This window comes from Arachis stenosperma, chromosome 7 (genome assembly GCF_014773155.1).
Source record: "Arachis stenosperma cultivar V10309 chromosome 7, arast.V10309.gnm1.PFL2, whole genome shotgun sequence".
NCBI lineage: Eukaryota > Viridiplantae > Streptophyta > Magnoliopsida > Fabales > Fabaceae > Arachis > Arachis stenosperma.
Window position 1 is genome coordinate 71,897,349 of NC_080383.1, and position 13,442 is coordinate 71,910,790.

Below are 13,442 nucleotides of genomic sequence, written 5' to 3' on the forward strand. Positions count from 1 at the left end.
GTAAGGCCGTCCATGCCTCCCCTGTCCACGAGGTGGTAGGAACTGATGGTTCTGTTCCTGGTCCGGACGTTGAGGTGGAAGAGGTCCCCAACCCAAGAAAAAGAAAGAAGGCTTCCACGGCGTCGTCTAGCCCTGAGGGAGCCCTTACTGTTATGGAGAGGAATTTTAATGCAAGCGACTTCATAGATTCCCAGTTGATCCCTGGTACCGAGGAGTACTTCCAGGAGTCTTCTCTTGCCGCGCAGGCGAGGTGGATGTACCGTACCCTTTTGCGCGGTGCCGTGATAGCCCGGAAGGCCGAGTTTGAGCTAACCGGGATGGAGTCCCTCCGCCGAAGGTTGGAATCTGCTGGGAGAGCAAATAATGAACTAAAAGGTGAAGTTGAAACTCTCCGGCAGCAATTGACTCAATCTTCGGAAAAACTGGATGCTGCCGAGAAGAAGGCCACCACTGCCGAGCAGAAAGCTACTGCCGCCGAACAGAAGGCAACGGATGCCGAGAAGAAGCTGAAAGAGTCGGTCGCGATGGTTGAACGTTTAACTGAGCGCGAAATGGCTCTGGAGGGTCAGGTCGGCGAGGCGCAAAAGCGCGTGGCCGAAGTTGAGAAAGAGAAGCAGGCCGTGGAGGCCGAACTGTCGACATGGAAGGCTAAGTACAAGGACGTCGTCAAACAGGGCAGGGGCGCGATCCTGGCTACCGAGGAAGCCCTTAAAGCACAGGTCAAAATTATTGCCCCTGAGTTCGATACGTCGGCGATTGGTGTCCGCAAGGTCATCCATGACGGCAAGGTTGTTGATGCCTCCACGAAATGACCCTTCAGTTCCTGTTTAGCCGCTTTCTTTTGACTTGTAAACTATTTTAGTCTTTGCCGTTTTTGGCTTTTGTGAACTATTTGATGTTAGCCGTTTTATTTTTGGCTCGTGAACAATGACCTTTTTGGTCGTTTGCCCGTGTTGTCGATATAAATCTTACTTATCTGAGTGCGTTATCATTTTTAACCGTTTTGGTTTATATTTGTCGTTTTCCGGCATGCTCGCGTTATCGTTCCTATTAACCGTTTTTGGTTTGAAGTCGCTTAGACCGGCGGCCCGTGGCCTTTCGTGTAGTTGTTTGTTACAACGGTGTTTGACGGCTTCCCGGGGTGATCAGTCCCGGGTCGCATGTCGTTGTCAGTCGCGACAAGGTGATTTATCTGAAAAAATGGAGGTAAAATAGAATGGAGAATTTGCACAAGTGTATCTTATTCGGTATCCACATAAAAGACTTGCAAGTTTCTATGAAGTTCAAACGACAAATTAACTACTTAGCTAGATTAGTCGGCAGGTCGCTCCGTCCTCTAGGAGTAGAATCTTCTAAGGTTGTCCGCATTCCAAGTTCTCGGGACTTCCTTGCCGTCGAGCCTTTCTAGTTTGAATGCTCCTTTTCCCATCACTTTCTTGACTCTATATGGGCCTTCCCAGTTAGCCGCCAGCTTGCCTTCTCCGGGGGTCGGCAGGCCGATATCATTTCGCCTCAGGACGAGGTCGTTTGGCTCGAATTCCCTTTTGAGCACTTTGGTGTTGTAGCGGAGCGCAAATCTTTGTTTTAGCGCCGTTTCTGTCAAGTGGGCCATTTCTCGGGCTTCTTCTATCAGGTCCTTTTCTACGGCTTCCTCCACCCCTTTCAAAAGAAGTCGTGGGCTCGGTTCTCCGATTTCTACGGGTATTACCGCGTCCACCCCGTACGTTAATCGGAAAGGGGTTTCCTTGGTGGAGGACTGCTCGGTCGTTCGGTAAGACCAGAGAACTGATGCCAGCTCGTCGGCCCAAGCACCCTTTTTGTTGTCCAACCTCTTCTTTAGCCCTGAAAGGATAACCTTGTTGGCGGACTCCACTTGTCCGTTCGTCCGAGGGTGTTCTACCGAAGAGAACTTTTGCCTTATACCTAGGCCGTTGAGAAATTCTGTGAACTTTTTGTCGGCAAATTGTGTGCCGTTGTCCGAGATGACGACTTCTGGTATCCTGAACCGTGTTATCACCTGCCTCCACATGAATTTTCTGCAATTGGCAGAGGATATGCTAGCCAATGGTTCGGCTTCTATCCATTTGGTATAGTAATCAATTGCCACTATGAGATATTTGACCTGCCCAGGGCCGACGGGAAAGGGCCCCAAGAGGTCGATTCCCCACTGTGCGAACGGCCGGGAGGTCGTCAGCAAGCTCAACTCGTTTGCCGGTGCCTTGGCAAAGTTGGCGTTCTGTTGGCACTTTATGCACTTTTTGACAAACTCTTTGGAATCTGCCATCATCGACGGCCAGTAGTACCCAGCTCGGATCAACTTTCTTGCTAGGGCTTTTCCTCCGATGTGGTGCCCACAGCAGCCCTCGTGGACTTCCCTGAGGACGTAGTCCGTTTGGTCGGGGTGCAGGCACTTCAGTAGGGGTTGGCTGAGCCCCTTTCTGAATAGCTGTCCTTGGATGACGGCGTATTTGGCCGCTTCCCTCCTTAATTTCACCGCTTCCTTTTCGTCAGCAGGGACTTGGCCGTGTTCTAGGTAGTTTGTGATGGGGTCTAGCCATGAAGAACTTAGGGTTGTTGTGTGTAGTACAATTGCAGGTTCCCTTGTCATGCCTTGGATGAGAGACCGGTTTCCCTCCCCTGGCTTCGTGCTGGCTAACTTTGATAGGAGGTCTGCTCGTGTGTTCCTTTCTCTGGGTACATGCTGGACCGTGACCTCGTCGAACTTTTGGCTCAAGCTCTTGACCTTTTCCAAGTACTTCTGCAACAAGGGGTCCTTGGCTTGGTAGCTGCCGTTTACTTGGGAAGTGACGACTTGGGAATCGCTGCATACTTCCAGCCTTTTTGCGCCGACCTCTGCTGCTAGGGTCAAGCCTCCTATGAGGGCTTCGTATTCTGCTTGGTTGTTCGAGATGGGAAACTCGAATCTGACCGACTGTTCGTATACGACCCCGTTCGGACTTTCTAGGATGATCCCGGCTCCAATAGTAGTAGATATCAATTTTTTAATTTATTTTCTTCTGAAAATAAATGGAGTTTCAAGTAAAAATAAAATAAAATAAATAAAACCCTATTTGATGTCAAATTCCAATGTCATGTTAAAATAATACCACTCGGTCTTATTTTAAACGTGCAGGTTAGGCACGAATGCCAAATTTCATGAGTGCCACCAACCAAAAAAGGAATCTATTTGCTTTTATTTTATAATGTATCTCGGTCTGTATTCACATGTTCATCTTCCCGTCTCTTTGTTCCATAGGTTTGTGATGATAATAATTAGTTATACACGAAAAGGATAACTTCTTTGAATTTAGTTAGACCAACAAGTGGTCTTTAAAAAAGATTTAGAAAAATTAGATTATATCCAATGTTAGGTATTGTTATAAATAAATCCAATAGAATGCCATAGTTGGATCAAGTTGCTTTTGAAAATGATTTCAAAAAGCTAAAGTTGGACTATATAGTATATATATCCGTTGTTCTTACGTTCTGTATTATATATTAATCCATTAGAAAGTCATAAAACAAATAGTGGTGCACTGCTGGATGGCAAAGACATACATGTTGATTTTTCAAATGACATTTTAACAGCTGTGAAAAACATGAAAGAGAAAAATTATTGGTAGCATTTATACTCAAGGAGCACATGCAGCAAAAATCATAAACTCTTTATATATATATATATATATATATATATATATATATATATATATTTATAAATTAAAATTAGCTATTAAAATTAATTATTATAAATATATATTGATTAAAATTAATTATTTAGTATATATTTTATATTTTAATATTTATTTTATACTAATAATTTATTTAAATAACTGATTAGTGTGTATCTAACATAATTATATATATTGATTTTTTCAAAATGACATTTCAACCGTTGTGAAAAACATGAAAGAGAAAAATTAATAGCATTTATATTCAGGAAACACATGCAGCAACAATCATACACTAGTCTTGTATAGATTACAAATACATTAATTATCGAAAAAATGATATGTTTACTTTATTCATCTTAATTTATTCTATAAGGGTATATACTTACATTTTTAGAATTTATCTATCTTATTCTCTAAAAATACATGTTAACATTATAAATTAAAAAAATATATTAATAAAATATAAAAGAATTTAATTTTTTAATATATTTATTTATATTTATTAAAAAATTAAAATTTTATTAATAATATTTTTATTATGTATTAAAAAATATAGGATAAAATATATTTTTATCTTTGAAATTTGTTAAAAATTTTTTATTTGCATCAAATATACTCCTGACAACTAAATTTTCAAAAAATTTATGACTAATCCAGCATAATACATGACAATTATCTCTGATTTGCTTGTATTGATAGTTGTTCTTATAAAGTTATTGTTGAATTGGTCTTAAATTCTTTAAAAAATTAGCCGTAAGAGTATATTTGATGTAAATTAAAAATTTATAGAACAAAATTAAAACAAAATAAAATTTAAAAATATTTTTAAAATTTTTAACGAATTTCAAAAACAAAAATACTTTATCTAAATATATATTAGCCAAGTTTATTTTTTTATTAGTGAAACGTATTTTTAGAATATTAAACATACAGATTGATAATAAATAACATCACTAATTAAAAATAGGGTTTAACACAGGATACATGATAAATTTACTATTAATAGATAATTTTAAATATTTTTAACTAATAAATATAAAATAAATATATTGAAAATTTAAATTTTTTATATTTTTAATAAAAAAAATTTGTTTTATAATTTTAATATGTGTCCGAGATAAATCCTTAAAAATAAAGTATCAATTTAAATTATTATTAAGTTAAATGTAAGCAACTAAGCATGCAAAGCCGCCACTACTCTACAATGATAACTTCTCGTGGCCAACACCTATTTAGTCAAAAAGGTTGAAAAAGTGTGTAGTAATTTGTATCTTAGCTTCCGAGCTGTTTCCTCATATAGCAGCATGGGACAAGTTGTATTCCTCAACTCTTTTACCTTGTTGACAAAACGGACTGTCCTTGCAGCTTAGGTTTGGGGACGAAAACTTAAGATTTATAAAAGCAAAATCAATTTATTTAAAGATTTATTTAAAGATTAATTTGATTCACTTTTTTTTAAATAAAAGAACTCAACACAATAGAATAGAGTACACAGAAACAAATAACAATTTGACTCACTTTTTAAAGCTTTAGATATAAAAATGACTCGGGTATATATTTTTAAAGATAAATTTAACTTTAGAAAAAGTTATGACATGAGACATGCAATGTATTATTGACACAACATATTAATCAATTATTTTAATATATTTGATTTATGATTGTATTTTTTTAGGAACTAATTTGAAACCTTTTATCTTTCAAAAATAATATAATGTTCTTTGAGGGATTATTTTTTGGTCAATACTATTGTGTAGATTGCAAAAAATTTTTACTTGTATAAATTTAAAGTGTTAAAATAAAATTAAACTTTGTCTATAATAATAGGACCCGCATTGATGAATAAATTATTATTGATAGGCCTACATCTGAATTGTTACAGCGAGAAACATGATACTTGTAAAAAATGTTAATCATTTTACTGCTTTTGTCTCCTTTAAATTAGATAAATAAATTTGTGTTGTAAAATAAATAAATAAATAAATAAGGAAGAAAAATAAATAAAAAAATATAAATATGATTTTATCTCACTATAATAAAAATAATTTATATATTTACTAATATTATAGATATTATAACTTAAAAATTACAGAGAGATAAAAGAGAGAGAATTTATAATGTATAAAGAGAGAGAAAGAAAAATATTTGTGATTGTTATTGATGTGTCTCGGATGCTTCATATTACGTTGCTATTTATAAGCATAAGGAAGTTTTACTTTTCAAACATAATTAAATGCAATCACCCTTAGTAAACCAAGTCCCATGGAAAGTGGGCATCCACATCAGGTATTCTTATCACAACACTCCCCATTGGATGACCATTTAGGATTATGCATCGTTAAAATCTTACTAAAGAAAATCCTATGGAAAAAAATTTAGTGAAGGAAAAAGAGTACAATATTCTTTGTGATAGGGACTGCCTCATTAAAAACCTTGTCAAGAAAAACCCAATGGGAAAGAAACCTGACCAAGGAAAAAAGAGTACAGTCTCCCCATCTTGTCGACATCATTTAATGTCTCGAAATTAGCGCATCCCAATCTGATGTACCAACCTTTCAAAGGAGGATTTTGGGAGTGACTTTGTAAATAAATCTGTCAGATTATCACTTGAGCAGATCTGCTGGATATCAATTGTTCCTTGATTTTGAAGATCATGAGTGAAGAAGAATTTGGGAGAAATATGCTTTGTTCTATCACATTTGATGTATCCACCCTTAAGTTAAGCAATGCATTATATATTATCTTCAAATAGGACAGTTGGAGCTATCTTATGATTAATCAGTACTCATGATGACAGAATATATTGGATCAAAATCTTGAGCTAAAAATACTAGCAACTTGCTTCATGTATGGCTAGTATTTCAACATGATTAGAGGATGTTGCTGCAATTGTCTATTTCGTAGACTTCTATGATATAGCTGTACCACCATATATGAACAGATATCCTGTTTGAGATCTCCCTTCATATGGATCAGACAAGTATCCTGCATCTGCATAGCCAACTAGTTGGGACTTGGATCCATATGGATAAAACAATCTCATATCAATCATTCCATGAAGATATCGAAAGATTTATTTAATTCCATTCCAATGTCTTTTGGTTGGATATGAACTATACCTTGCTAATAAATTCACAGCAAATGATGTATCGGGTCGTGTATTATTAGCAAGATACATTAGAGCTCCAATGACATTAAGATATGGTACTTCAGGACCAAGGATATCTTCATTTTCTTCTTTAGGACGGAATTGATCATTTTTCACATCCAAAGACCTTACGATCATTGTGGTACTTAATGGATAGGACTTATCCATATAAGATCTCTTCAAGATCTTTTCTGTGTATGTTGTTTGATGAATGAACATTCCATTTTTTATATGCTCGATCTGCAGGCCGAGACAAAATTTAGTCTTTCCAAGATCTCAAACGCTTCTTTTAGAGCTTTTATAATTGTTGGAATCTCTTCAGGAGTTCCAATGATATTTAAATCATCAACGTACACAACAATTATAATGAATCCAGATGCGGATTTCTTTTTGAAAACACATGGACAGATATCATCATTCTTGAATTCGTTTTTGGCTAGATACTCAGTAAGACGATTATACCATATTCTTCCAGATTGCTTTAGACCATATAAAGATCTTTGTAATTTGACTGAGTATAACCCCTGTGAATATTCATTGGATGGTATAGATATCTTTAGTCCTTCAGGGACTTTCATATAGATATGAGCCGTATAAGTAGGTTGTTACCACATCCATTAAATGCATATGCAGTTTATGATATACGGATAAACTGAGCAAATAACGCAAAGTTATTGCATCTACTACACGGGAATATATTTTTTCATAATCTATACCGAGCCTTTGTGAAAAATCTTGTGCTACAAGTCGAGCTTTGTAGCATACAACTTCATGTTTCTCATTTCTTTTCTCACAAATACCTATCGGTATCCAACAGAGTTTACATCTTCTAGTGTATGGACTACAGGTCCAAAGACTTCACGTTTTGCAAGTGAGTCTAACTCAGCCTTCATGGCTTCTTCCCATTTTGGCCAATCATTTTTTTGTTGACATTTTTTGACTGATCTTAGCTCAAAATCCTTACTTTCATGCATGATATTTAATGCCACATTATATGCAAATATTTCATTGACGATTGTCTTATTTAAGTCCCATTTCTCTCCTGTAAGATATAATTTATCGAGATCTCATCATTTTCACAAATTTCAGGTACCTGAACGTCTTCTGGCGTTAAAATTATATCAAAATTTTGGACAACTACAGGTATCTTTAATATGTCTTTCTCAACAGGAATAGTATTTACCTCTTTTCTTTTTTGAGGATTTTTGTCTTTGGAACCGATAGACCTGCCACACTTCTGGCGTGAATTTGCTTTGGTGGCAATTTGTCCGACTGCGACATCAACTCGAATCGGAGCATTTTCAGCCAGTATATAGGATTTAGTTATCCTCTTTGTATCAGAAAATGCATCAGGCAATTCATTTGCTATCCTTTGCAAATGTATAATCTTTTAAACTTCTAGTTCACATAAAACCACAATCGAGGATCTAAATGCATCAAAGATGATGCATTCCAATTAAGTTCCTTTTTAGAAAGCTTATTCTCTCCCCCTAATGTTAAAAATTTTGATTCATCAAAATGACAATTCGCAAACCGGGCTTTAAGTACATCTCTAGTTTATATCTCAAGATACCTCACTATAGAGGGAGAATCATATCCAACATACATCCCCAATTTTCTTTGGGGTCCCATTTTGGTGCGAGAAGGTGGTATAATGGAAACATATATCACACACCCGAATATTCTAAATGGAAAACATTTAGCTGCCGGCCAAAAGCTAATTGCATAAGAGAGAACTGATGGTAACTCGTTGGCCTTAAATGAATAAGTGCTGCGGCATGTAAAATAGCATACCCCCAAACCGAGGTTGGGAGATTTGTTCTCATAAGTAAGGGTCTAGCAATTAATTGGAGGCGTTTAATAAGTGATTATGCTAACCTATTTTGTATGTGAACATGAGCAACTGTGTGTTCAACACTTATTCCATTAGCCATACAATAAGCATCAAAAGCTTGGGAAGTAAATTCACCAGCATTATCAAGACAAATTCTTATGATTGGATTTTCTGAAAATTGTGCTTTTAATCGAATAATTTGAGCCAGTAATCTTGTAAACGCCAGGTTGGGAGAAGACAATAAGCACACATGTGACCATCTCGAAGATGCATCTATTAGGACCATAAAATTAAAAGATCTACATGGTGGATAAATAGGTCCACATATATCGCCTTGAATCCTTTCTAGAAATTCAAGTGACTCAAATCCAATCTTTATTGGTGATGGCCTTAAAATTAACTTTCCCTGAGAGCATGCAGCACAACAAAATTCACTAGATTTAAGAATCTTCTGGTTCTTTAGTGAATGTCTATGGGAGTTTTCAATAATTCTCTGCATCATGCTAAGTTATGAATTCATTTGGGATAGTAAACTTCTAGTTTACAATGACATGTGATTCAATTGCACTAATCTTGGTATAATATAACCCAGATGAAAGTGAGGATAACTTTTCTAATATAACCTTTTTATTTAAATCATGAGTTGTGATGGATGAGCGGATAATTTATACGCTTTTTGGCATTGTTTTTAGTAGGATCTAGCTACTTTTAGGGATGTTTTCATTAGTTTTTATGCAAAATTCACATTTTTGGACTTTACTATGAGTTTGCGTGTTTTTCTATGATTTCAGGTATTTTCTGGATGAAATTGAGGGAGCTGAGCAAAAATCTGATAGGAGGCTGAAAAAGGACTGCTGATGCTGTTGGATTCTGACCTTCCAGCACTCGAGATGGATTTTCTGGAGCTACAGAATTCCAAATGGCGCGCTCTCAACGGAGTTGGAAAGTAGACATCCAGAGCTTTCCAGAAATATATAATAGTCTATACTTTGTTCGAGTTTAGATGACGCAAACTGGCGTTCAAAGCAAGTTCCATGCTGCATTATGGAGTAAACCGCCAGAAACACGTCACAAACCAGAGTTAAACACAAAAAACACGTTATAACTTGGCATTTAACTCCAAGAAAAGCCTCTGCACGTGTAAAGCTCAAGCTCAGCCCAAGCACACACCAAAGTAGGCCCCGGAAGTGGATTTCTGCATTTAGACTTACTTCTGTAAACCCTAGTAACTAGTCTAGTATAAATAGGACATTTTACTATTGTATTAGACGTCTTTTGATTGATCTTTAATCAAGGTATGTGATTTTAGACCTTCAGGGGGGCTGGCCATTTGGCCATGCCTGGACCATCACTTATGTATTTTCAACGGTGGAGTTTCTACACACCATAGATTAAGGGTGTGGAGCTCTGCTGTACCTCGAGTTTTAATGCAATTACTACTATTTTCTATTCAATTCAGCTTATTTTTGTTCTAAGATATTCGTTGCACTTCAACATGATGAATGTGATGATCCATGACACTCATCATCATTCTCACCTATGAACGCGTTACTGACAACCACTTCCGTTCTACCTTAGAACGAGCGAGTATCTCTTGGATTCCTTAATCAGAGTCTTCGTGGTATAAGCTAGAATTATTGGTGGCCATTCTTGAGAATCCGAAAAGTCTAAACCTTGTCTGTGGTACTCTGAGTAGGATTCAGGGATTGAATGACTGTGACGAGCTTCAAACTCGCGATTGTTGGGCGTAGTGACAGACACAAAAGAATCAATGGATTTTATTCCGACATGATCGAGAACCAACAGATGATTAGCGGTGCTATGACAGAGCATTTGGACCATTTTCATGGAGAGGATGGGAAGTAGCCATTGACAACAGTGATGCCCTACATACAGCTTGCCATGGAAAGGAGTAAAGCATCTCTATACACTTATCTGAAATTCCCACCAATGATTTACATAAGTATCTCTATCTCTATTTTATGCTTTATTTATCTTTTAATTATGAAAACCATTATAACCATTTGAATCCGCCTAACTGAGATTTACAAGATGACCATAGCTTGCTTCATACCAACAATCTCCGTGGGATCGACCCTTACTCACGTAAGGTTTATTACTTGGATGACCCAGTGTACTTGCTGGTTAGTTGTGCGAAGTTGTGAAGAATGTGAGTGAACCATAGTAGTGTGCACCAAGTTTTTGGAGCCATTGCTAAGAATTGTTCATGTTATGAAAAGAGTAAATCACAATTTTTCCTATCAAGTTTTTGGCGCCGTTGCCGGGGATTGTTCGAGTTTGGACAACTGACGGTTCATCTTGTTGCTCAGATTAGGTAATTTTCTTTTCAAAAAGTTTTCAAAAATCTTTCAAATTTTTTTATTTATTTCCATTTTTCCAAAAAAGGAATTTTTGAAAAAATACAAAAAATTTATAAAATCATAAAAATAAAAAATATTTTGTGTTTCTTGTTTGAGTCTAGTGTCAATTTTTAAGTTTGGTGTCAATTGCATGTCTTAAAAACCTTTGCATTTTTCGAAAATTCATGCATGTGTTCTTCATGATCTTCAAGTTGTTCTTGACAAGTCTTCTTGTTTGATCTTTAAATTTTCTTGTTTTGTGTTTTTTGTTGTTTTTCATATGCATTTTTGCATTCATAGTGTCTAAGCATTAAAATTTTCTAAGTTTGGTGTCTTGCATGTTTTTCTTTTCTTGAAAATTTTCAAAAATAAGTCTTGATGTTCATCTTGATCTTCAAAGTGTTCTTGGTGTTCATCTTGACCTTCATAGTGTTCTTACATGCATCATTGGTTTTGATCCATAATTTTTATGTTTTGGGTCATATTTGTGTTTTTCTCTCTCATCATTAAAAATTCAAAAATAAAAAATATCTTTTCCTTATTTCTCTCATAAATTTCGAAATCTTTGGGTTGACGTAGTCAAAAAATTTTAAAATAAGTTATTTCTTGTAAGTCAAGTCAAGATTTTAATTTTCAAAAAATCTTATCTTTCCAAAATCTTTTTCAAAAATCAAATCTTTTTCATTTTTCTTTTATGATTTTCGAAAATTTGAAAATATTTTTCAAAATCTTTTCTTATCTTTATTTCATAATTTTCAAAAACTTTACTAACAATTAATATGATTGGTTTAAAAATTTGAAGTTTGTTACTTTCTTGTTAAGAAAGGTTCAATCTTTAAATTCTAGAATCATATCTTTTAGTTTCTTGTTAGTCAAGTAATCAATTTTAATTTTAAAAAGATCAAATCTTTTCCAAAATATCTTTTTCAATCATATCTTTTCAAAATATTTTTTTTCAAATCATATCTTTTTCAAAATCAATTTCAAATTTTTTTTCTTTTCAAAATTGAATTTCAAATCTTTTTCAACTAACTAATTGACTTTTTTGTTTTACTAATTCTTATCTTTTTCAAAACCACCTAACTAATTTTATCTCTCTAATTTTCGAAAACTCCTCTCCCTTTTTAAAAATTCTTTTTAATTAACTAGTTGTTTCAAATTTTAAATTTTAATTTTATTTATTCTTTTAATTTTTGAAAATTACTAACCATTTTTTTTAAAAACAATTTTTTCGAAATTCTCTCCCTCTCATCTTCTTCTATTTATTTATTTAATTACTAACACTTCTCTTCATCTCAAAAATTCAAACCCTCTCTCCTCTTCTGTGTTCGAATTCTTCTTCTCCTTTTTTTATTCTTTTCTCCTTTTACTAACATAAAGGAATCTCTATACTGTGACATAGAGGATTCCTCTTTCTTTTCTGTTCTCTCCTTTTTCATATGAGTAGGAGCAAGGACAAGGACATTCTTGTTGAAGCAGATCCTGAACCTGAAAGGACTCTGAAGAAGAAGCTAAGAGAAGCTAAAGCACAATAATCCAGAGAAAACCTTACAAAGAATCTCGAAAAAGAGAGAGACATGGCCGAACCCAATAACAATGGTGGAGGCGCAAGGAGGATGCTTGGTGACTATACTACAACTACTTCCAAATTTGATGGAAGAAGTATCTCAATCCCTGCCATTGAAGCAAACAATTTTGAGCTGAAACCTCAATTAGTTACTCTAATGCAACAGAACTGTAAGTTTCATGGACTTCCATCAGAAGATCACTATCAGTTTTTAACTGAGTTCTTGCAGATCTGTGAGACTGTTAAGACTAATAGAGTAGATCCTGAAGTCTACAGGCTCATGCTTTTTCCTTTTGCTGTAAGAGACAGAGCTATAACATGGTTGGACTCACAACCTAAATGTAGTCTGGACTCTTGGGATAAGCTGGTCACGGCCTTCTTGGCTAAGTTCTTTCCTCCTCAAAAGCTGAGCAAGCTTAGAGTGGATGTTTAGACCTTCAAACAAAAAGATGGCGAATCCCTTTATGAAGCTTGGGAAAGATACAAGCAGATGACCAAAAGGTGTCCTTCTGACATGCTTTCAGAGTGGACCATTTTGGATATATTCTATTATGGTCTATCTGTGTTCTCTAAGATGTCACTGGACCATTCTGCAGGTGGATCCATTCACCTAAAGAAAACGCCTGCAGAAGCTCAAGAACTCATTGACATGGTTGTAAATAACTAATTCATGTACACTTCTAAGAGGAATCCTGTGAGTAATAGGACGCCTCAAAGGAAGGAGTTCTTAAAATTGATGCTCTGAATGCCATATTGGCTCAGAACAAAATATTGACTCATCAAGTCAACATGATTTCTCAGAGTCTGAATGGATGGCAAAATGCATCCAACAGTACTAAAGAGGCATCTTCTGAAGAAGAAG

General features: G+C 35.4%; 1 protein-coding gene and 1 non-coding gene across 2 annotated transcripts; both read right to left on the bottom strand.

The window, feature by feature from the left end:
* Positions 1 to 1,336: 1,336 nt before the first annotated feature.
* LOC130939913 (uncharacterized) lies at positions 1,337 to 2,608 on the bottom strand. The gene is made up of 2 exons (XM_057867980.1): positions 2,123 to 2,608; positions 1,337 to 2,017 (listed from the first exon to the last, which is right to left on the bottom strand). Exons 1-2 carry the CDS (start codon positions 2,606 to 2,608, stop codon positions 1,337 to 1,339), a joined length of 1,167 nt encoding a protein of 388 aa, XP_057723963.1.
* Positions 2,609 to 12,992: 10,384 nt separating this feature from the next.
* Positions 12,993 to 13,100, bottom strand: LOC130943108 (small nucleolar RNA R71). The gene has a single exon (XR_009071641.1). It is a non-coding gene; the product is annotated as a small nucleolar RNA R71 (small nucleolar RNA).
* Between the last annotated feature and the right edge of the window lie 342 nt (positions 13,101 to 13,442).

Coding starts and splice junctions, on each gene's coding strand:
- LOC130939913 (XM_057867980.1), bottom strand. CDS start 2,608: ATGACAAGGGAACCTGCAATTGTACTACACACAACAACCCTAAGTTCT. Junction 2,018..2,122: donor TTCCCGTCGGCCCTGGGCAG/GTCAAATATCTC, acceptor ATGTGGAGGCAG/GTGATAACACGGTTCAGGAT.